This window comes from Hemiscyllium ocellatum, chromosome 39, assembly GCF_020745735.1.
Source record: "Hemiscyllium ocellatum isolate sHemOce1 chromosome 39, sHemOce1.pat.X.cur, whole genome shotgun sequence".
Classification (NCBI taxonomy): domain Eukaryota; kingdom Metazoa; phylum Chordata; class Chondrichthyes; order Orectolobiformes; family Hemiscylliidae; genus Hemiscyllium; species Hemiscyllium ocellatum.
Window position 1 is genome coordinate 23,768,259 of NC_083439.1, and position 22,465 is coordinate 23,790,723.

Consider the following 22,465-nt stretch of genomic DNA (forward strand, 5'->3'; position numbering starts at 1 on the left):
ATTTCAGTTGGATGACACTGTAATCTTTTGCTCTAAATTCTGAGCCTTATGATCCTGCTCCACAGCAGGCCAATGAAGGAGCAATGCTCTGAAAGCTAGAGTTTCCAATTAAACCTGTTGGACTATAACCTGATGTTGTATGATTTTTAACTTTGTCCACCCCAGTCCAACACCGGCACCTCCACATCATTCCTCGCAGCAGAGAAAGGTGAGGGGGATGCGGTCCTTTGGGACTGTAGGGGGCACTGTCCCAAGCTTCTCTAGGACTCTAGATTCTCTGGGACGGAAGGGGACATTGGCTGGTGGTGCTCCAGGACTATTGGGGGTGCTGGACCGCAGTGCTCCCAGACAATTGGGGCTCTGTGCTGCTGTCCTCCGGTATTATAGAGGATGCTGTCCCATGGTCCTCCTGGATACAGGGGTGTTGTGCTGCTGTTCTCCAGGACTGTAGAGGGCGCTGTCCTGCGGCCCTTCCGGACACACGGGTGCAGTGCTGCCATCCTCCGAGACTGTAGAGGGCGCTGTCCTGCGGCCCTTCCGGACACACGGGTGCAGTGCTGCCATCCTCCGAGACTGTAGAGGGCGCTGTCCTGCGGCCCTTCCGGACACACGGGTGCAGTGCTGCCATCCTCCGAGACTGTAGAGGGCGCTGTCCTGCCTTCCTCCCAGACATAGTGGTGTTGTGCAGCTATCCTTCGGGACTGTAGAGGGCAATGTCCTGCGGTCCTCCCCGGCACAGGTGTGCTGTGTTGCCATCCTCTGAGAATGTAGAGGGCTTTGTCCCACGGTCCTCCTGAACATAGGGACGCAATGCTGCTGTCTTCCAGGACTGTGAGGGGCGCTGTCCAGCGGTCCTCCTGGACACAGGGGCGCTGTGCTGCTTTCCTCTGGAACTGCAGGGGTGCTGTCTTGTGGTCCTCCCGAACATAATTTGGAGATGCCGGTGTTGGACTGGGGTGTACAAAGTTAAAAATCACACACCAGGTTATAGTACAACAAGTTTAATTGGAAGCACACTAGCTTTCAGAGTGTCACTCCTTCATCAGGTGATAGTGGAGGGCTCAATCCTAAAACACAGAATTTATAGCAAAAGTTTACAGTGTGATGTAACTGAAATTATACATTGAGAAGCAGACAATCAATCCCGAACATAGAGACACTATGCTGCCATCCTCTGGGACTGTAAAGGGTGCTATCTTGTGGTCCTCCCATCACTTAAGGCGATGTGCTGTTGTCCTCCGGGATTGTAGGTGGCGCTATCCCACGGGCCTCCCAGACGACTGGGGCGCTGTGCTGCTGTTCTCTGAGACAGTTGAGGGCGCTGTCCGCAGTCCTCCCGGACAGAGGGGCGCTGTTCCTCTGTCCTCTGGGACTGTAGAGGGCGCTGTCCTGTGGTTCTCCCGACACTCTGGCAATGTGCTGCTGTCCTCCGGGACTGTAGAGGGCGCTGTGCCGCGGTCATCCCGGACACAGGGGCACCGTGCTGCTGTCCTCCGGGACTGTAGGGGGCGCTGTGCTAAGGTCCTCCCGGACACAGGGGCACCGTGTTGCTGTCCTCCGGGACTGTAGGGGGCGCTGTGCTAAGGTCCTCCCGGACACAGGGGCACCGTGTTGCTGTCCTCCGGGACTGTAGGGGGCGCTGTGCTAAGGTCCTCCCGGACACAGGGGCACCGTGTTGCTGTCCTCCGGGACTGTAGGGGGCGCTGTGCTAAGGTCCTCCCGGACACAGGGGGCACCGTGCTGCTGTTCTCCGGGACTGTAGGGGGCGCTGTGTTGCGGTGCTCCCGGACGCAGGGACACCGTGCTGCTGTTCTCCGGGACTGTAGGGGGCGCTGTGCCGCGGTCCTCCGGGACTGTAGGGGGCGCTGTGCCGCGGTCCTCCGGGACTGTAGGGGGCGCTGTGCCGCGGTCCTCCGGGACTGTAGGGGGCGCTGTGCCGCGGTCCTCCGGGACTGTAGGGGGCGCTGTGCCGCGGTCCTCCGGGACTGTAGGGGGCGCTGTGCCGCGGTCCTCCGGGACTGTAGGGGGCGCTGTGCCGCGGTCCTCCGGGACTGTAGGGGGCGCTGTGCCGCGGTCCTCCGGGGCTGTAGGGGGCGCTGTGCCGCGGTCCTCCGGGACTGTAGGGGGCGCTGTGCCGCGGTCCTCCGGGACTGTAGGGGGCGCTGTGCCGCGGTCCTCCGGGACTGTAGGGGGCGCTGTGCCGCGGTCCTCCGGGACTGGTCGGCCATTTTGCTGCGAGTCAGGGCAGCGGGAGGCCGGTGCCGGGGAACCGCGCGGTCAACTCCAAGCCGGGGCGAAAATGCGCATCGAAAAGTGTTACTTTTGCTCGGCGCCGGTGTATCCGGGTCACGGCATGATGTTCGTCCGCAACGACTGTAAGGTGAGGCGGGGATGGGCGGGTGTTGGGGTGTGGGGACAGTCGGAGAGGCTGGGCCCAGGCCTCGGGCACCACGCCGGAGCTGTCGGCCTGGAGAGCCCGGCATCATCGTCGGGACCTGCCGGGGAAAGGTCCGGGAGAAGACGGTATAGTGATCAGAACTTGGCGGGGCCACGCTGCGCCTTTGCTCGGCGACATGTTGTGGTCAACACACACTTGCATTTATATAGCGCCTTTCACACGGTCTACCGAAAGGAATCACAAGTCAGTGAGCTACCAGTTTGAGGTTGTAGTTATTGCCGATGTCAGACCAACAAGAGCCCCCACGCAGACATTTGAGAATGATCCATTTAATTTGCTTGTGTCACTAGGGTAATACCAGAGATTATTCCACTATTCACCTTCAGAATAGTTGGATCTTTTTCGTCCACATGAAAGAGGTGTCGAGTTTAATGTCAGATTTGAAAGTTGCAACTCAGACTGAAGTTTGAATCTGGAGTTTTGTGCGTTTAAAGTCAGATTTGTGAACCAGGGGGTTGTGGTTACAAGAAGCTATTGGGAGAGGCAGAATACGGCTGGGGCTATTTTCCCTGGAGCTTTGGAGGCTGAGGGGTGACCTTAGGAGTTTATAAAATCAGGTGGGATATATACTCAGCATATATAGAGTTACGAGACAAGGTGTTTTTCCCAGGGTAGAGGAGACCAAAACTAGAGGGCAGAGGTTTAAAGTGAGAGGGAATTGATTTAAAAAAAAACTTAAGGGTTGTGGTGTTTGTATGGAATGAGCTGCCAGAAGAAGTGGTGGAGGCTAGCACAGTTACAACATTTAAAAGGCATCTGTATGGGCATGAGTTGTAGAGTCATAAAGATGTACAGCATGGAAACAGACCCTCAGGTCCAATTCGTCCATGCTGACCAGATATCCCAACCTAATCTAGTCCCACCTGCCAGCACTTGACCCAGATTGCAGTTGTACTTGCCACACCACTTCCTCTGGCAGCTAATTCCATACACATACTACTCTCTGCATTAAAAAGTTGCCCCATTAGGTCTCTTTTATATCTTAAGGTCTGACCTTAAGCCTATGCCCTGTAGTTCTGGACTCCCCCACCGCAGGGAAAAGACTTTGTTTATTTATCCTATCCATGCTTCTTATGATTTTATAAACCTCTATAAGGTCACCCCTCAGCCTCCGACGCTTCAGGGAAAACAGCTCTAGCCTATTCAACCTCTCCCTAAAGCTTAAATCCTCCAATCCTGGCAACATCCTTATAAATCTTTTCTGAATCCTTTCAAGTTTCACAACATCCTACTGATAAGAAGGTGACCAGAATTGCATGCAATATTCCAAAGGTGGCCTAACTAATGTCCTGTACAGCCACAACATGACCTCCCAACTCCTGTACTCAGTACCCTGACCAATAAAGGAAAGCATACCAAATGCCTCCTTCACTATCCTATCTACCTGCGACTCCACTTTCAAGGAGCTATGAACCTGCACTCTAAGGTCTCTTTGTTGAGCAACACTCCCTAGGACCTTACCATTAAGTGTATAAGTCCTGCTAAGATTTGTTTTCCCAAAATGCAGTACCTCACATTTATCTGAATTAAACTTCATCTGCCACTTCTCAGCCCATCTGGTCAAGATCCTGTTGTAATCTGAGGTCATCTTCTTCGCTGTCCACTACACCTCCAATTTTGGTGTCATCTGCAAACTTACTAACCGTACCTCTTATGCTGACACCCAAATCATTTATGTAAATGACAAAAGGTAGAGGACCCAGCACCGATTCTTGTGGCACTCCACTGGTCACAGGCCTCCAGTCTGAAAAACAATCCTCCACTACCACCCTCTGTCTTCTGCCTTTGAGACAGTTCTGTATCCAAATGGCTAGTTCCCCCTATATTCCATGAGATCTAATCTTGCTGACCTGTCTCCCATGGGGAACCTTTTCGAACACCTTACTGAAGTCATATAGATCACATCTACCGCTCTGCCCTCATCAATCCTCTTTATTACTTCTTCAAAAAACTCAGTCAAGTTTGTGAGACATGATTTCCCATGTATAAAGCCTTGTTGACTGTCCCTAATCAGCCCCTGCCTTTCCAAATACACATAATCCTGTCCCTCAGGAGTTCCTTCAACAACTTGCCCACCACTGACGTCAGGCTGGTCTGTAGTTCCCTGGCTTGTCCTTACCACCTTTGTTAAACAGTGGCACCACGTTTTCCAATCTCCAGTTGTCCGGCACCTCTCCTGTGACTATCGATGATACAAATATCTCAGCAAGAGACCCAGCAATCACTTCCCTAGCTTCCCACAGAGTTCTCGGGTACACCTGATCAGGTCCTGGGGATTTATCCACTTTTATGCCTGTCAAGACATCCAGCACTTCCTCCTCTGTAATCTGGATATTTTTCAAGATGTCACCATCTATTTCTCTAATTCTATATCTTCCATGTCCTTTTCCACAGTAAATACTAATGCAAAATAATCATTTAGTATCTCCCCCATCTCCTGCTGCTCCACAAAAAGGCCACCTTGTTGATCTTCGAGGTGGCCTATTCTTTCCCTAGTTACCCTTTTGTCCTTAATGTATTTGTAAAAACCATTTGGATTCTCCTTAACTCTATTTCCTAAAGCTATCTCATGTCTCCTTTTGCCCTCCTGATTTCTCTCAAGTATACTCTTACTGTCTTTATACTCTTCCAAGGATTCAACCAATCTATCTTGTCTATACCTGATAGCTGCTTCCTTTTTTTTCTTAACCAAACCCTGGTAGGAATATGCTTTCTCTGGATTCGCATTATCTCATTTCTGAAGGCTTCCCATTTTCCAGCCATCCCTTTACCTATCAACATCTGCCCCTAATCAGCTTTTGAAAGTTCTTGCCTAATACCGTCAAAAATGGCCTTTTTCCAATTTAGACCTTCAACTTTTAGATCTGGTCTATCCTTTACCATCACTATTTTGAATCTAATAAAATTATGGTCGCTGGCCCCAAAGTGCTCCCCGACTGACACCTCAGTCACCTGCCCTGCCATATTTCCCAAGAGTAGGTCAAGTTTTGCACCTTCTCTAGTAGGTACATCCACATACTGAATCAGAAAATTTTCTTGTACACAATTAACAAATACCTTTCCATCTAAACCCTTAACACTGTGGCAGTCCCATTCTATGTTTGAAAAGTTAAAATTCCCTACCATAACCACCCTATTATTTTTACAGATAACTGAGATCTTACAAATCTGTTTCTCAATTTCCCTCTGACTATTAGGGGGGTCTATAATACAATCCCAATAAGGTGATCATTCCTTTCTTATTTCTGAGTTCCACCCAAATTACTTTCCTGGATGTATTTCCTGGAAAATCCTCCCTCGGTACAGCTATAAGGCTATCCCTTATCAAAAATGCCACCCCCCCCCCCCCCGCCTCCCTTTCTGTCCTTCCTGTAGCATTTGTATCCTGGAGCATTAAGCTGCCAGTCCTGTCCATCCTTGAGCCATGTTTCAGTAATTGCTGTGATATCCCAGTCCCATGTTCCTAACCTTGCCCTGAGTTTATCTGCCTTCCCTGTTAGGTTCTTGCATTGAAATAAATGCAGTTTAATTTATTAGTCTGATCTTGTTCTCTGCTTTGTCCCTGCCTGCCCTGGTTGTGACTTGCCTTTGTTCTCAACTGTACCAGTCTCAGATTGGATCTTTTTCCGCACTATCTCCCTGGGTCCCATCAATTCTCTCCCCACCGTGTGCTCCCCCCCTCCACCCTGACTAGTTTAAATCTTCCCAAGCAGAGTAGGAAGGATTTAGGGGGACATGGGCCATCTACTGGCAAATGGGACTAGATTGGTTCTTCATATCTGGTCAGCATGAATGAGTTGGATGAAAGGATCTGTTTCTGTTGTACAGTTCTATGACAGTGCTACCAACTGAACTCTGGCTGACACTTAATGTAGCTTGATGGTGTACAGTTAGAATTTTAACTTGCATTTCATTGCATTTGCATGAATACATTTTGTGTGGTTATCTTCTGGAATGCACTGGTTCAGTGTGTCATGGAACCAGTTTTTGTGTACTCATAGGATATGCACGTCAGTGGCTGGGCCATCATTTAGTGTCAGTTTTTACTTGCCCTTGAGAAGATAGTGGTGAGTTGCCTTCTCGATCTGTTGTTGTACATTTCGTGCAGTTGGACCCATAATGCTGATCGGGAATTCCTGAATTTTGACCTGAATGTATATCATGTTGTAATTTAGGTACTTGCTCTGTGTGTGATGTAATCTACAGCACTACAATGTGTTCAGAAGTAGACTATTCAGCCCATCGGATCTACTCACCATTCAATGACATCATGGCTGAGCTGGTAATCCTCATGCCAATTTTCCCCATAATGCTTGATTCCTTTGTCGACTAAAAATCTGTCTCAAGATTGTGTTGAATAGAGGAGTTGGGAGGTCATGGTCAGGACCTTGGTTAGGCCACTTCTGGAATATTGTGTGCAATACTGGTTTCTCTCCTATAGGACGGATGTTATGAAATTTGAAAAGGTTCATAAAGAAGATTTACAAGGATGTTGCCAGGGTTCGAGGGTTTGAGCTATAGGGAGAAGCTGATTAGGCTGGGGCTGTTTTCCCTGGAGTGTCGGAGGCTGCAGGGTGGCATTATGTAGATTTATAAAATCATGGGGAGCATGGATAGGGTAAATAGACAAGGTCTTTTCCCTTGGGTGGAGGAGTCCAGAACTAGAGGGCATAGGTTTAGGGTGAGATGGGAAAGATGTAAAAGGGACTTAAGGGGCAACTTTTTCATACAGAGCATGGTGTGTGTATGAAATGAGCTGCCAGAGGAAGTCATAAAGATGTACAGCACAGAAACAGACCCTTTGGTCCTGCTTGTTTATGCTGACTAGATATCCCAACCTGATCTAGTCCCACCTGCCAGCACCTGGCCCATATTCCTCCAAACCCTTCCTATTCATATACCCATCCAGATGCCTTTTAAACATTGTAATCATACTAGCTTCCACCACTTCCTCTGGCAGCTCATTCCATAGACGTGGAAAATTTGCCCCTTAAGTTTCTTTTATATCTTTCCACTCTCACCCTAAACTTATGCCCTCTAGTTCTGGACTCCCTCATCCCAGGGAAACGACTTTGTCTATTTACCCTATCCATGCCCTTCATGATTTTATAAACCTCTATAAGGTCACCCCTCAGCCTCTGACGCTCCAGGGAAAACAGCCCCAGCCTATTCAACCTCTCCTATGTCACAAATCCTCTAATCGTGGCAACATCCTTCTTAATGTTTTCTGAACCCTTTCAAGTTTCACAACATCTTTCCGATAGGAAGGAGACCAGAACTGCACGCAGTATTCCACCAGTGGCCTAACCAATGTCCTGTATAGCCACAACATAACCTCCCAACTCCTGTCCTCAGTTCCCTGACCGCTAAACGAAAGCATGCCAAACGCCGTCTTCACTATCCTATCTACCTGCGACTCCACTTTCAAGGAGCTATGAACCTGCACTTCAAGGTCTCTTTGTTCAGCAACACTCCCTCGAACCTTACCATTAAATGTACAAGTCCTCCTAAGATTTGCTTTCCCAAAATGCAGCACCTCACGTTTATCTGAATTAAACTCCATCTGCCACTTCCCAGCCCATTGGCTCATCTGGTCAAGATCCCATTGTAATATGAGGTAACCCTCTTCGCTGTCCACTACACCTCATCTGCAAACTTACTAACTGTACCTCTTATGCTCACATCCAAACCATTGATATAAAGAATGAAAAGTAGTGGACCCAGCACCGATCCCTGTGGCACTCCACTGGTCACAGGCCTCCAGTCTGAAAAACAACACTCCACCACCGCCCGCTGTCTTCTATCTTTGAGCCAGTTCTGTATCCAAATGGCTAGTTCTCCCTGTATTCCATGAGCTCTAACCTTGCCAATCAGCCTCCCATGGGGAACCTTTTCGAATGCCTTACTGAAGTCTATATAGATCACATCTCCCGCTCTGCCCTCATCATTCCTCTTTGCTGCTGCTTCAAAGAAAGTCAAGTCAAGTTGTGAGACATGATTTCCCACGCACAAAGCCATGTTGACTATCGCTAATCAGCCATTGATGAATATATAAACATCCTGTCCCTCAGGATTCTATTCAATAACTTCCTCACCACCGACGTCAGGCTCACTGGTCCATAATTCCCTGGCTGGTACAATTCCAACATTTAAAAGGCATCTGGATGGGTATATGAATAGGAAGGGTTTAGAGGGATATGGGTCAAGTGCTGGCAAATGGGACTAGATTGGATTGGATATCTGGTTGGCATGGATGTGTTGGACGGAAGGACCTGCTGCACATCTGACTCTGAGATTGAATATACTTAATGATCCAGCCTTGGCAGCTGTTTCAGGTAAAGACATCCATAGATTCAATACCCTCTGAGAGAATAAATTCCTCCTCATCTTTGTCTCAAATGTGTGATCCCTTATTCCGAGATTATCCTCTTGTTCTTGACTCCCACGAGCAGCCTTCCTGCATCTTCCTTAAATGTCTTCTGAGAATCTTTCAAAGTTTCAATAATGTTGATGGTCATTCTTCTAAATTCCAATAAGTATGGGGCTAACCTACTCAACCTCTTGTCATAAGACAGTAATTCCATTCCTGGTATCAGCTTTATGAACCTTCTCTAGACTGCTTTCAATACCAGTATATCTTTCTTTAGATAAGACTGTTCACAGTGTTCTGTCTGTGGGCCGAATAGTGTCTTGTGTTCATAGAATCCCTACATTGTGGAAACAGCCCCTTCAGCTCAACAAGTCCACACTGACCCTCCGAAGAGTAACCCACCAGACCCATTCCCCGATCCTATTACTCTACATTTACCCTGACTAATGCTCCTAACCTACACATTCCTGAACACAATGGGCAATTTAGCATGGCGAATCTACACTAACCTGCACATCTTTGGACTGTGGGAGGAAACCCACGAAGACATGGGGAGAATGTGCAAACTCCACACAGACAGCGAGAGGTTGGAATTGAACCCGGGTCCCTGGCGCTGTGACACAGCACTGCTAACCACTGAGCCACCGTGTTATTTTCGCAAACCCTCCCTACTTTTATACTTCATTCTCTTTCAAATAAAGGCCAGTGTATCTGTTACATTCCCTACTAGCCTGGATGTTAACTTTTTCTGATACTTGGGATGAGGATTCCTAAATCACTTTGTTGTAGCTTTCTGGAGTCTTTCTTCATTTAAATCGTACTCAACTCTTTTATTCTTCCATCCGTAGTGCATAAACTCACATTTTCCCACATTATATTCTGTCTGCCATGTTTATGTGCCCATGCTTAATCTGTCTGTATCCCTCTGCAGACTCTTTGTGTCATCTTCACCACTTGTCTTCCCACCAATTTGTGTATCATCCTCAAACTTGACTATTGCTGATTCACGCTCTCCGTCCACATAATTAAAATATGTCATAAATAATCATGGCTGTAGCTCTGATTCCTGTGCTATTCCACTGGGTTGGTATCCTGAAAACGTCCCCCTTATATCAATTCTCTTCTGTTACTTAGCAAATGCTTTATCTATACTAATATACTATTCCAACAACATGGACTATTATTAAACAGCCTAATGTGTGGCACCTTATAAGATGCCTTCAGAAAATTCAAATGTACAGATTATTGAAATGTTGAAGGGATTAATCTTTTATTCATTCAACGTTGTTTTGAGTGAAATGTTGGAAAAGCTGAGGTCCGTGAAGGAAAGCTGTTCAATTTTCAGTTTGTTTGACCGTACAGCTTTACTGAAAAATCGCCCAACCCATAACATCAACTCTGTTTTAACCCACGGTTTAAATTTTCCGCATCCACAGTAATTTGCTTTTCGATGGTATTGTGTGAAATCTGCCCTCTGCTCCCGTGTACAGTTTTGACATTTTGGATTATTATAAATCGAGGGCGCATGTCATTCAATTATTACGTGAACATTGTTTTGTTTGAAATATGAATATGGTTTAATTAATTAGTTGCTGCCAACTAGGCATACCCCAAGTATTTGTCTTGAGGGCAGTTGAGATCTTGGCTTGCCGAACTGCTAAAGTACATGCTCGATTTGATATTTTTCTACTTAGTCTGTCCAGTTCTTTATTTCATTCGAGTTCTTGTTACTAGTTTGAGATTAATTGCTGTTTCTGGTTTGATTTTCCAATTGCCCTCATTTTCTGATTTAGGAGGGAGAACTGCCCAATTATTATACATTTATCAGCAACATTTGCTATGTAAATTGAGCATTTCTGTTTTGCATCACCGTTCTGCTGGTGATAGCTCACTGGGATGTTTCCATTATATAGTTACTTGTCACATTGCATCACCTACATTGCTCACTTTGACTACTGAATAAGCGTCAGGTTGTGGGGTCCTGAGTCTATAGCGTCACTGATGTTCCAAATGGAATTCACTTTGTCCTGGCTTTCTGTGGGCAGCATTGCACCTGTCAAGAGTTAAAATTTCTTGTTCTTGCAGATTTTCAGATTCTGCAGATCAAAGTGTCATAAGAACTTTAAGAAGAAGCGTAATCCAAGAAAGGTCAGGTGGACAAAGGCCTTCCGGAAATCGGCTGGCAAAGAATTGACTGTGGTGCGTATGAAGCAGTTTACCTTTACTTCCTGTTCCTTTTTACTTGTTGATCTTGACATTTAATGTTTTATTTATAGGATAACTCATTTGAATTTGAGAAACGTAGAAATGTACCAGTCAAGTACCAGAGAGAACTGTGGTCTAAGTCAGGTAAGTAGTTCATGTGTTTGGAATATATTGGGAAGCTGTGGGTCACAGCAGTGATTTTGATGGATCTGATGAGTTGTTCAACCTGTTTAATATGGAGTTTCCATTTTGATACTAGAGTAATCTTTGTGATTAAGGGGCAGTAACAAACTGATATGCAGAATGTGTTGGGGAAGTCTGAAGCAAATCTTGTAATTAAATCAATATTGCAGCGGTGGAACTGTCTGACATTTCATATATCTTTGCATCAGTGACAATCTTAAGCTAGAGGATTAGTGCTTCTCATGTGGTTTATAAGATGTTTCTGCATATGTATGAAGTGAGGAGCAGGGCTGGGGGTGCTGGTCGGTGTTAAGGATGTTAATCACACAGTGACAACATCTAACAAAAATTATCGATCCCGAGGTGATTAAAGTACAGTAGTGTAAATGTAGGTGTGTGACCTACATAATTTCATTTAGCTTAGTATTTCATGTGTAAGCAAACAAACTAACTACACAAGTAGTCATAATTCTAAAAAGGTTTTATCTTTGTGGCAAAGAATAAGCATTGACGTTTTTAGGCAATTTTTTATTGTGATACTTTGCTGAAGCCCATTGTGATTTGCTGGATTCAGTGCATTATTAACTAAAATATCATTTTTTAAAAACTATGATTCAATGTAGATGAGCCACTGTTACATGAAATAGGCTTTCATTAATAAATGTATTAAACGCATGGGAAGTGGCTAGTTTGTGTAATTCCCCTTGAAAAAGGCAAGTGATATTGGCAGTGGCAATGAACAGAATGCTAAAACAACAAAAACAGATCATCAACAGAGTTAGAGATTTGTATTTGAAATATGAAAAATGGAGATTCTCTTTGCATTGTGAGAGAAAATCACTGAGTTTCGTATATTAGGGAGGCACAGTGACTTTGTGATTAGCGGTACAGTCTCACAGCGCCAGGGGAACTGGGTTTGATTCCAACATTGGGTGACTATCAGTGTGGAATTTGTACATTCTTCTCATCAGCATGGGTTTCTGCTGCGTGCTTCGGTTTCCTCCTACAGTCTGAAGCTGTATAGGTTAGGTGGATTGGCGATGCTAAATGATACACTGTGGGGCAATTTAGTGTCCAGGGTTTTGTAGGCTAGGTGGATTAGCTGTGGGTAATGAGTTTGGTGGGATACTCTTTGAGGATTGGTACAGACTCGATGGACCGAATGGCCTCTCTCTGCACTAGGGATTCTGTGACTCTTATAACCATTTTGATAGGGTTCAAGGAAATGCTTTCTGCCTGGTTTAATTGATTTCTTTAGCAAATTTCTCTATTCCATTTCTGACCTAACTGAAGGGCTGTTGTTGGGACACTTGGGAGAAGTTTATTTGCTTTATGTTAATGATAAATTATGTTCCACAGTTGTGGCAATGAAAAGAGTTGAGGAAATCAAACAGAAGCGTCAATCAAGATTTATTATGAACAGGTGAGTGTGTTAAGAGTTTAAAAAGATGTTTTAAAGAATAACATGTTTATTTACAATTTAATCAAATTTGTCGATATTTCCTGACCGTAACCAGTTTTCTGTTCCATTATATTCCTGGTGATTGCCAAGCAAGAAATTGCATTTGTTTCACATTTTATGGATGGATGATAAAAGGCCTTGGAAGCCCTTGCGCCTCTGCTGATGATTGATCCATAGCCAGTTCATTGTTTTGAAAGTGCAGTCAAGATTATTTAGGCAAATGTGGCACTGAATTTGCAATCAGCAAAATTCCGTAAACAACAATGAAAAATCTGCCCAGCTAATCTGGTTTCAGAGAAGAGTCATATTGGACTCAAAACGTAAGCCCTCGTTTCTCTGCAGATGCTTCCAGACCTGCTGATTTTCTCCAGCTCTCTTTGCTTTTAGTTAATCTCTTTGGTGTCAGTTGAGGGATGAATGTTGGCCAAGACTTTCGGAGATCTTTCTCCTCACAGTCATACTATAAAATCTATTACATACAACTGATAAATAAATGCATTCTCCATTTATCCCCTTGTTCGGAAAATAGTAATCCCTGAGAAATTTACATAGGTTCTTAGCTAGATTATGTGCAAGGTGGAGATTGAGCCTATAACTATGATGAAGGTGCTATCACGGAACCTAGCTATGGTAGTTCAAGGAAGATTGCCTTGTGCACAATCTGTGTCAGTACTTTAGGGATGCTGTGAGCTTCAGCTAAATGGGAACATTTGGAACTGATTTCCTGATCAAATGGGGACAAAATTGAGAGTTTACAAATATTTGATTAAATCAAAATAAACTAAAATATGGCAAATATCTGCCAGTATAATTAGAGCAAGCAAACCAGAGTTGAATATTTTTGTACATACACATGATGGTAATCTTGATCAATTTCAGTGCAAGGTTCAAAATCTGATTTCTAAATTTATCAGTTAGCTAAGGGATATAGACAGTATTGCTGAGAAAAAGGATGCATTTGGTCACAGCTTTTGGTTTTGCAGTCTTCAAGGCTTTCACAAGAATACAAATTCAAGGGGGAAACCAATATGTATACTGTACAAGAGTGATGATTAATTAACAAGTGGACTGTTGATGGGTAGCAAATGCACCCATCAGTGCTGATTGACAGTTAACAGGCAGGCTTTGTTAGCCTTTAAAGCTGGTGTCTTTTATTCTGGTCAGGATATTGCCCTGAGATTTGAACCAGCTTGCAACAGTCACCTGTTTTGTTCAGTTAAACAGGTGCAGTGTGTGGATATGTTCTTTCTGTCTGCAAAGAACAGGGCCCTGTGTAGCTTTCAGTCCATGTAAGTGCACCACACTGATCCTGACTGACAATTAGTTGTCAGTGTAATTCCTCGTATATACAGGATTATCCAACAGATATTGTCCAATTGCAGAATCACATCTAATGTTAGGCAATTTTGTAATAGAGAGGAAATTGTGGTGTCCTGATCACAAAAAAGTTAGTATGGATGTACAACAAATAATTGGAAAGGCAAATGGAAAGTTGTTTTTTATTTTGAAGGATAATCTAAAACCAGGGTTATCTTACTACAACAGTACACAGAATGAGAGAATGCACCTGGGGAACTGTGTTTACGCTTTGTTCTTACTTAAGTTGGCATAAACTTGGATTGGAAATACCATTCATCCACTCTACCCCCCCCCAAAAAAAAATCTATCACAGTTTACCATCTCTCTCTCTCTCTCTCTCTCTCTCTCTCTCTCTCTCTCTCCCCCCCCCCCAACTACTTCCACTTATTGCCTTCCCACCTACCTTCCCAAACTCCCAGCCCCACCCTCCATTTTGGGGCGGTACAGTGGCTTGGTGGTTAGCACTGCTGCCTCACAGCACCAGGGTACCAGGTTCGATTCCAGCCTCGGGTGACTCTGTGTGGAGTTTGCACATTCTCACCGTATCTGTGTGGGTTTCCTCTGGGTGCTTTGGTTTCCTCCCACAATCCAAAGATGTGCAGTTCAGCTGAATTGGTCATGCTAAATTGCCCCATAGTGTTAGGTCAGTTAATCAGAGGGCAATGGGTGGGTTACTCTTCGGAAGGTCGGTGTGGACTTGTTGGGCCGAAGGGCCTGTTTCCACACTGTAGGGACTCTAATCTAATCTTTATCTCTCACCCCCTTCCCCCTCCACATTCCTGATGAAGGGCTTATGCCCAAAATGTCGACTCTCCTGCTCCTCGGATGCTGCTTGACTTGTGCTTTTCCAATGCCCCCCTTTGCGACTCTTGACTCTCCAGCATCTGCTGTCCTCACTTTCTCCTAGCAGTTTAGAAAAGGTTCAGCAGGCAGATTCCAGAGGTGAAGCAGTTGTCACTGGTTGGACAAGTGGATATATACTCATTGGAATATAAAAGAACCAGAGGTGATCTTACTGAAGCATGTAGGATTGTGATGGGGTCTGACAGAGTGAATGGTGGACTGTCCTTCCCCTTGTCAGGAAATCTAGAACTAAGGGCACATCTTGAAATTAAGAGGTCTCTATTTAAGATGGATAATTTTTTTCTCTTGGAGAGTTGTTTGGCTTTGGAATTCTTTACCCAGGAGAATGGTGGGAGAAAGTTAGAGTGGCATTGAGTATAATCGAGGTGAAGCTTACAATTCTTGGCCTTGGAGCGCAGCTCAGAACGCATCTCATTCTTCGTTTCTTTGTGAGCAGCTGTATACATGCAAGCGCAAGTGGGGGCGCACATTTCCCATTCTGCACATTCACGTGTCCTGACATCAGTACGCATCACATCGTGCGTTCATATCAGTGGTACAGTTCCTGTCATGGCCAACTGCATCTGGGGTTGGCTCAGCTGTGCATGCGTGGTCTCCTGTGATCACCTTTTATACACTGGAGACAGATGCTGCTTTGCTGCTAATATAATGAATATTCTGCTTTCTGTCCAAGGTTGAAAAAAAGCAAGGAGTTACAGACAAAAGCAGATATCAAAGAGGTCAAGCAAAACATCCATCTCATCAAAGCTCCTCATGCAGGTAATAGGCTGGGACTGCTTAGATATTCATGGCATATAAAGAATACCTACAAATCTGACAAATCAAATGTTTGCTGTCTTGTAGTTAAAAACTTCGGCGTTGAGAAGTGATCTGGGAATGAGTCTAATTTGTTTTGAAAATTTTGAGAGTCTTGTATTTTCTTTCAACAGAGAGACCAAAGAAATTGGAAGAGAAGATGGTACATATTTTACAAGAAGATTCGGAAATGGCAGAAGAAACTTAACTTGCTATTTGCTGTCCAGATGGAGTGAATAAGAAACATGAATCAAATCTCATGACTTAACTGTTTTGCAAGCTGTGGTCATTAACTATTTGTGGAATTTATCCAGCAATAATCCACCAACACTTAATAAACCACCTGATCCCCAAAATTTATACAGGACAATCTGTAAGAAAGAAATGTTAGGTGGAGGTACAAATTCACTTATCTGGATATTGCACAACAGGGTGATTAGGCTCATGGGTCAAATTACGAGAGCCTTTAGACAATAGTTTGGATACTGATGGTGTAACCTACCTTTGTTATATTATTAATGAATCTTTACCTGCAGTTTTTTTAAAATCTAGGATTATTGAATTATCCTCAAACCATCAACTAGAATATACCATTTTACGAAAGTGGGAATGCAGAAAATATCCAAAAGATCCAGCAATTTGGGAGTGTGTTTTGATATTAATGTTCTGGTCTGATGACAACATTCCCCCCCCCCCCCAGCAGTGTGAAGTATATATTTTCAAAGTAATGTTGACTGACCTGCCCTCTTGAAATGTAGTCGGCTTTAAACTTGACACGGATGATTTCCAGTCAATAAATTTATTTTCATCAAATGTGTTGGTATGATAATCTGTGCAGTTGTGATGTGTATATTTGTGCAGATATTAAATCCCTGTTTTGATTGGGTATGGGAATTGGAGAATTTTCTATTTGAACCATTAAGTTAGAAATAAATTAGAAAACAGACGTTTCATCCCATCTGCTCTGTGCTGGTACTTATGCTTCACATGAGCATCTTCTCACCCCTCTTTTTCAAATGTTTCTTTCCTTTCTCACTTGTCCTTATTTAGCTTCCACTTAAATCAGTGTATGTCATCTGTCTCAACTGCCTGGTGGGGAGTTCCACATTCTTATGGTAAAGAAGGATCTACTGAATTCCCAATTACATTTATTAATGACTGTCCTACATCTTTTACGTTGATGTTCCTCATTGTGTTTGGCCTGAAACGTCTGTAGCTTTTCATAAGTTGAACCGAACTTTAAAGCCGAAAAAAATTCAGGATCAAAGTCATGAAAGATCAAAACAACGGCACTTTAAAAAGGAGAAGGCAGACAAAGGTAGCGACCACATGGTCAGAGGAAGAAGCTTACGCTGCTGTCTGACACAGCAGGAAGCTGCACAGTTAGTGCCGTTGCTGTTTGAGTTCCAGTAAGTTCAGGAAAAATTACCATACAACTAAATTAGTGGCTGACCTTGGAGGAATCTGTGTGGGGGAGCCCACAGAACGGGGACAGATAAGCATTAAGTATATTAAGTATAACGTTGCTGTAAGTCTACAATAGTGATTAGAGCAAGTTCTTTCTTGATTATAAGTTATATTAAGATCTCTCTCTTGAATAAATTTTCAAAATATAAACCATAAGTATTAAGTTAGCCTGGAACTGTGTTATTTTAGAGCAATAAGATGGTACCATTTTCTGGGTCTGTAGATTGTGAAGGAGCAAAAATGGCCTTTAGTAATGTGATGTGCTCTCCCTGTTGGATGTGAGTGTTTAGAGTTTCCATTTACTGATGATTGTCTGCAGGAAGTGTGTTTTGTTGCGAATCTGATCAGATCGGATTGGTTGGAGCGACAGAGGCAATAAGGAATTTACACAAGCTAGGGAGTGGATGGAAGGGAGAAAAGCCACAGATACAGTCAGGTTAACTCCAGGAAAGGGAGGCTATCTCCATCTCAAACAGGTCTGCTTGTTTGGAAAATGTAAGGTGTGATGGACTCTCAGGGGTATATAGCATGAGAATGGCTGTAATGTAATGAGGGTACGTCAGGGGAACAGACAGATGCATCTGTGGCTGGCAGTGAGAAATCAGAATGGTGTGTTGCCTCCCTGGTGCTAGGATCAAGGATATCTCTGAGAGGGAGCAGAATGTCCTCAAAAGGAAGAGGGACCAGCAGGAGGCTGTTGTACAGATTGGAACTAATGACAGAGGAAGGAAAAAGGATGAGATTCTGAAGGGAGAATATGGAAAGTTACGTAGGAATTTAAAAAGGAGGTCCTTAAGGCTAGTAATATCTGGACTACTTGTGCTACGAGCTAGACATGGTAGGAATAGGAGGATAAAGCAGATGAATGAGTGGTTGAGGAGCTGGTGCAGGGGAGAAGGGTTTGGATTTATATTTTTGGATCATTAGAGTCTCTTAAGCGATAGAGTGATCTGTACAAGAGGGATGGACTACACCTGAATTGGGTGTTATTTGGGTGGAACTGAGAAATAAGAAGGGGTTGATCACCTTATTGGGATTGTATTATAGAACCCTCAGCAGTCAGTGGGAAATTGATAAACAAACTTGTAAGAAGACCTCAGTTACCTGTAAGTACAATAGGGTGGTTATGGTAGGAGATTTTAACTTTCCAAACATTGATTGGAATTTCCATAGTGTAAGGGATTAGATGGAGAGGAATTTGTGTGTGCAAGAAATTTTTCTGACTCAGTATGTGGATGTACCTGTTAGAGAAGGTGTAAAACTTGACCAACTCTTGGGAAATAAGGGAGGGCAGGTGACTGAGGTTCTGGATGTAGGTTTGCTCGCTGAGCTGGAAGGTTCGTTTTCTGATGTTTTGTCAGCATACGAGGTAGCATCTTCAGTGAGCCTCCGGATGAAGCCTGCTGGTGTTTTCTTTCTATTTATAGGTTTGGGTTGGTGATGTCATTTCCTGTTCTTTTTCTCAGGGGTGGTAAATGGGATCTAAGTCAATGTGTTTGTTGATAGTTCCGGTTGGAATGCTTCTAGGAATTCTCATGCATGTCTCTATTTGGCTTGTCCCGATCAAAGTGGTGACCTTCATTAGCTGTATGTAAGGATACTAGTGAGAGAGGGTCATGTCGTTTTGTGGCTCGTTAATGTTCATATATCCTGGTGGCTAGTTTTCTACCTGTTTGTCTAGTGTAGTGTTTGTTACAGTTCTTGCATGGGATTTTGTAAACGACATTGGCAATGTAAATGCATGAAAATTCCTAGAAGCATGGCATTCTAACCGGAACTCTGTCAACAAGCACATTGACTTGGATCCCATTTACCACCCCCTGAGAAAAAGAACAGGAAATGACATCACCAACCCAAGGAAACCCAAACATATAAATAGAAAGCAGGAAACGCCAGCAGGCTTCATTATGAGGCTCATTGAAAATGTTACCTAGTGGGCTGACGAACGTCTGAAAATGAACCTTCCAGTTCAGAGACTGAACCTTAACCTGAGCTACAAATCTTCTCAGAACTTGCTAGGTGACTGAGATGTCGGTGGGGGAGCACTTTGAGCCCAGCAACCATAGCTCTATTAATTTTAAAATAGTGATGGAAAACAATAGACTGGATCTAAAAGTTGAAGTTCTAAATTTGGAGTAAGTCCAATTTTGCTGGTAGTAGGCAAGAACTTTCAAAAACTGATTGGGCACAGATGTTCGCAGGTAAAGGGTCGGCTGGAATATGGGAAGCCTTCAAAAATGAGATAACGAGTCCCGAGACACTCTATTCCAGTTATGGTGAAAGGCAAGGCTGGTTGGTGTAGGGAATGCCAGATGACTGCAGGAATTGAGGTTTTGGTGAAGAAAAGCATATGTCAGATGTAGACAGCAGAGATCAAGTGAATCCTTAGAAGAATGTATAAGGCAGTAGAAGTAACCATTTTGGGAATCAGGAGGGCAAAAAGGGGGCATGAGATAGTGTTGGCAAAAAAGGTTAAGGAGAATCCAAAGGGATTCTATAAATACATTAAGGACAAAAGGGTAACTAGGGAGACAATAGGGCTCCTCAAAGATCAGCAAGGCAGCTTAATTGGTGGAGCAGCAGGAGATACTAAACGAGCACTTTGCATTAGTGTTTACTGTGGAGAAGGACATGGAAGATATAGAATGTAAGGAAATAGTAACATTTTGAAAAAATGTCCATATTACAGAGGAGAAAGTGCTGGATGTCTTAAAACACTAAAAAGTGGAAAAATCCCCAGGACCTGATCAGGTGTAGCCTAGAACTCTGTGGGAAGCTAGGGAAGTGATAGCTGGATGGGGTGTTGGCTAACGTGGTGTCATTATTTGACAAAGGTGATGAGGAAAAGCCAGAGAGCTATAGACCCGTGAACCTACCATCGATGGTAGGCAAGTTGTTGGAGGGAATCTTGAGGGACAGGATTTACAAGTATTTGGAAAGGCAAGGACTGATTAGGGATAGACAACATGACTTTGTGCATGGGCAATCATGTCTCACAAAACTGAGATTTTTGAAGAAATAATGAAGAGGATTGAGGGCAGAGCGGTGGATATGTTTGATAAGGCATTAGACAAGGGTCCTCCGGCTAGACTGCTTAGCAAGATTAGATCACATGAAATATAGGGAGAACTAACCATTTGGATACAGAACTGGCCTGAAGGTAGCAGATAGAGGATGGTGGTGGAGACTTGCCTTTCAGACTGGAGGCCTGTTGACAATGGAGTGCCACAAGGATCGGTGCTGGGTCCGTTTTTCATTATTTATATAAATGATTTGGATGTGATCATAGGAGGTACAGTTAGTAAGTTTGCCAATGACACCTAAATGGGAGGTGTGGACAGTGAAGAAGATTACCTCAGAGTACAATGGGATCTTGAACAATGGGCCAATGGACTGAGGGGTGGCAGATGAAATTTAATTTAGATAAATGAGGTGCATTTTGGAAAAGCAAATCAGAGCAGGACTTGTATGCTTAATGATAAGGCCCTGGGGAATGTTTCTGAACGAAGAGACTTTGAACCTGCATTCAATAGTTCCTTGAAAGTGGAGTCGCAGGTAAATAGGATAGAGAAGAAGGCATTAGGTATGTTTTCCTTCATTGGTCAGAGCATTCATTACAGAAGCTGGGAGGTCATGTTGCAGTTGTACAGGACATTCATTAGGTCACTTTTGAAATGTGTGTAATTCTTGCCTCCCTCCTATTGGAAGGATGTTATAAAGCTTGAAAGGGTTCAGAAAAAGATGCTGCAAGGGTTGGAGGATTTGAGCTATAGGGAGAGGCTGAATAGGCTGTGGCTATTTTCTTTGGAGCATCGGAGGCTGAGGGGTGACCTTATAGAGGTTTATAAAATCATGAGAAGCATGGATAGGATAAACAGACAAGGTCTTTTCCCTGGGTTGGGGGAGTGTAGAACTCGAGGCCATAAGTTTAGGGTGAGAGGGGAAAAATTTAAAAGGGACCTATAGCACAACTTCTTCATGCAGAGGGTGGTGTATGCATGGAATGGGCTGCCAGAGGAAGTGTTGGAGGCTGGTACAATTATGACATATAAAAGGTATCTGGATGAGTATATGAAAAAGAAAGATTTAGAGGGATATGGGTCAAGTGTTAGCAAATGGGACTAGATTAGGGTATCTAGTCGGCATGGATGAGTTGGACCGAAGTGTCTATTTCTGTGCTGTACCTCTCTATGACTCTAATCCTAGAGATGTCAGTGATTTAGTTTAATTGTAGATGTATAAATATTAATGAACAAAAGCTTTCCTTTAAATTGTGATCAGAAAGTGATTAGATTATGAATGATGATTAATGTGATTTATTCAGTGTTGACATTTGTGTTACTCCATTGCAACAGCCTTTCCTGGGGCCTCAATTTACTATTCATGTCAACTCCTTGAAAACATTAATCTGTGTAAAAGTCAACTCATTGACTTTTGACCTACAAAAAAATTATCTTAAATTTGACTTGTATATGGAATTTAAAATTTAGATATTGTTATTCACCTGGCTATTCTTAATGTTGGAATTTTTGATTGACATACATGAGTGACTGAAATCAGTTGATATGGAGATAAACCTTATTACTTTTTTCAAGTTGTCTCATGCAGTTCATAAGTAAGCAGTTTATTGTTCCTTAACATTGATTTTTGACATGTGTCTATCCTGTGTTTTTGTACCAGTGTTTTATCACAATGTCAGTTTGTAATAAGCGGAGTGAACCAAGAGACTTCCTGATGTTTCATTTTCAAATCTCTGAGCTGTCTAGTATTTGAATTTCCTTTGAACAAGTTTTCATAAACAATTTTCAGCAACAATGGATATCGGAGGAAAGAAATCTAATTGACAGAAGTTTGAAGTAATTTTTAACATAGCTTTAAGCTAAAGGGAGAGGCTGAATAGGCTGGTGCTATTTTCCCTGGAGCTTCGGAGACTGAGAGGTGACCTTATGGAGGTTTATAAAACCAGAACAGGTATGGATAGGGTAAATGGACAAGGTGTTTTTCCCAGAGAGGGGAGTCCAAAATTAGAGGGTATAGGTTTTAAGGTGAGAGGGGTTAGACTTTAAAAAGCCGAAGGGACAACTTTTTCATGCAGAGAGTGGTGTGTGTTTGGAATGAGCTGCCAGAGGAAACGGTGGAGGCTGGTACAATTACAACATTTAAAAGCCATCTGAATAGGTGCATGAGCCAAATATAGGTGATGGGACTAGGTCGGTTTAGGGTAGCTGGTCGGCTTGGATGAGTTGGACTGAAGGGTTTGTTTCCATGCCAAACGTCTCTACGACTCTATAATTTATACTAG

At 43.7% G+C, this 22,465-nt stretch overlaps 1 protein-coding gene across 1 annotated transcript; it reads left to right on the plus strand.

Annotated features, from left to right (window-relative positions):
• The first annotated feature begins 2,212 nt into the window (after positions 1-2,212).
• On the plus strand, positions 2,213-16,509 carry rsl24d1 (ribosomal L24 domain containing 1). The gene is made up of 6 exons (XM_060852762.1): positions 2,213-2,380; positions 10,914-11,027; positions 11,105-11,177; positions 12,576-12,639; positions 15,575-15,660; positions 15,831-16,509. Exons 1-6 carry the CDS (start codon positions 2,300-2,302, stop codon positions 15,902-15,904), a joined length of 492 nt encoding a protein of 163 aa, XP_060708745.1. The 5' UTR covers positions 2,213-2,299; the 3' UTR covers positions 15,905-16,509.
• The last annotated feature ends 5,956 nt before the right edge of the window (positions 16,510-22,465 follow it).

Bases quoted from the DNA above. Each gene is read 5' to 3' on its own strand.
- rsl24d1 (XM_060852762.1), top strand. From the start codon at position 2,300: ATGCGCATCGAAAAGTGTTACTTTTGCTCGGCGCCGGTGTATCCGGGT. The intron at 11,028-11,104 runs GTGCGTATGAAG...TTTTATTTATAG, and splicing joins CTGGCAAAGAATTGACTGTG to GATAACTCATTTGAATTTGA. The intron at 11,178-12,575 runs GTAAGTAGTTCA...TATGTTCCACAG, and splicing joins AGAACTGTGGTCTAAGTCAG to TTGTGGCAATGAAAAGAGTT.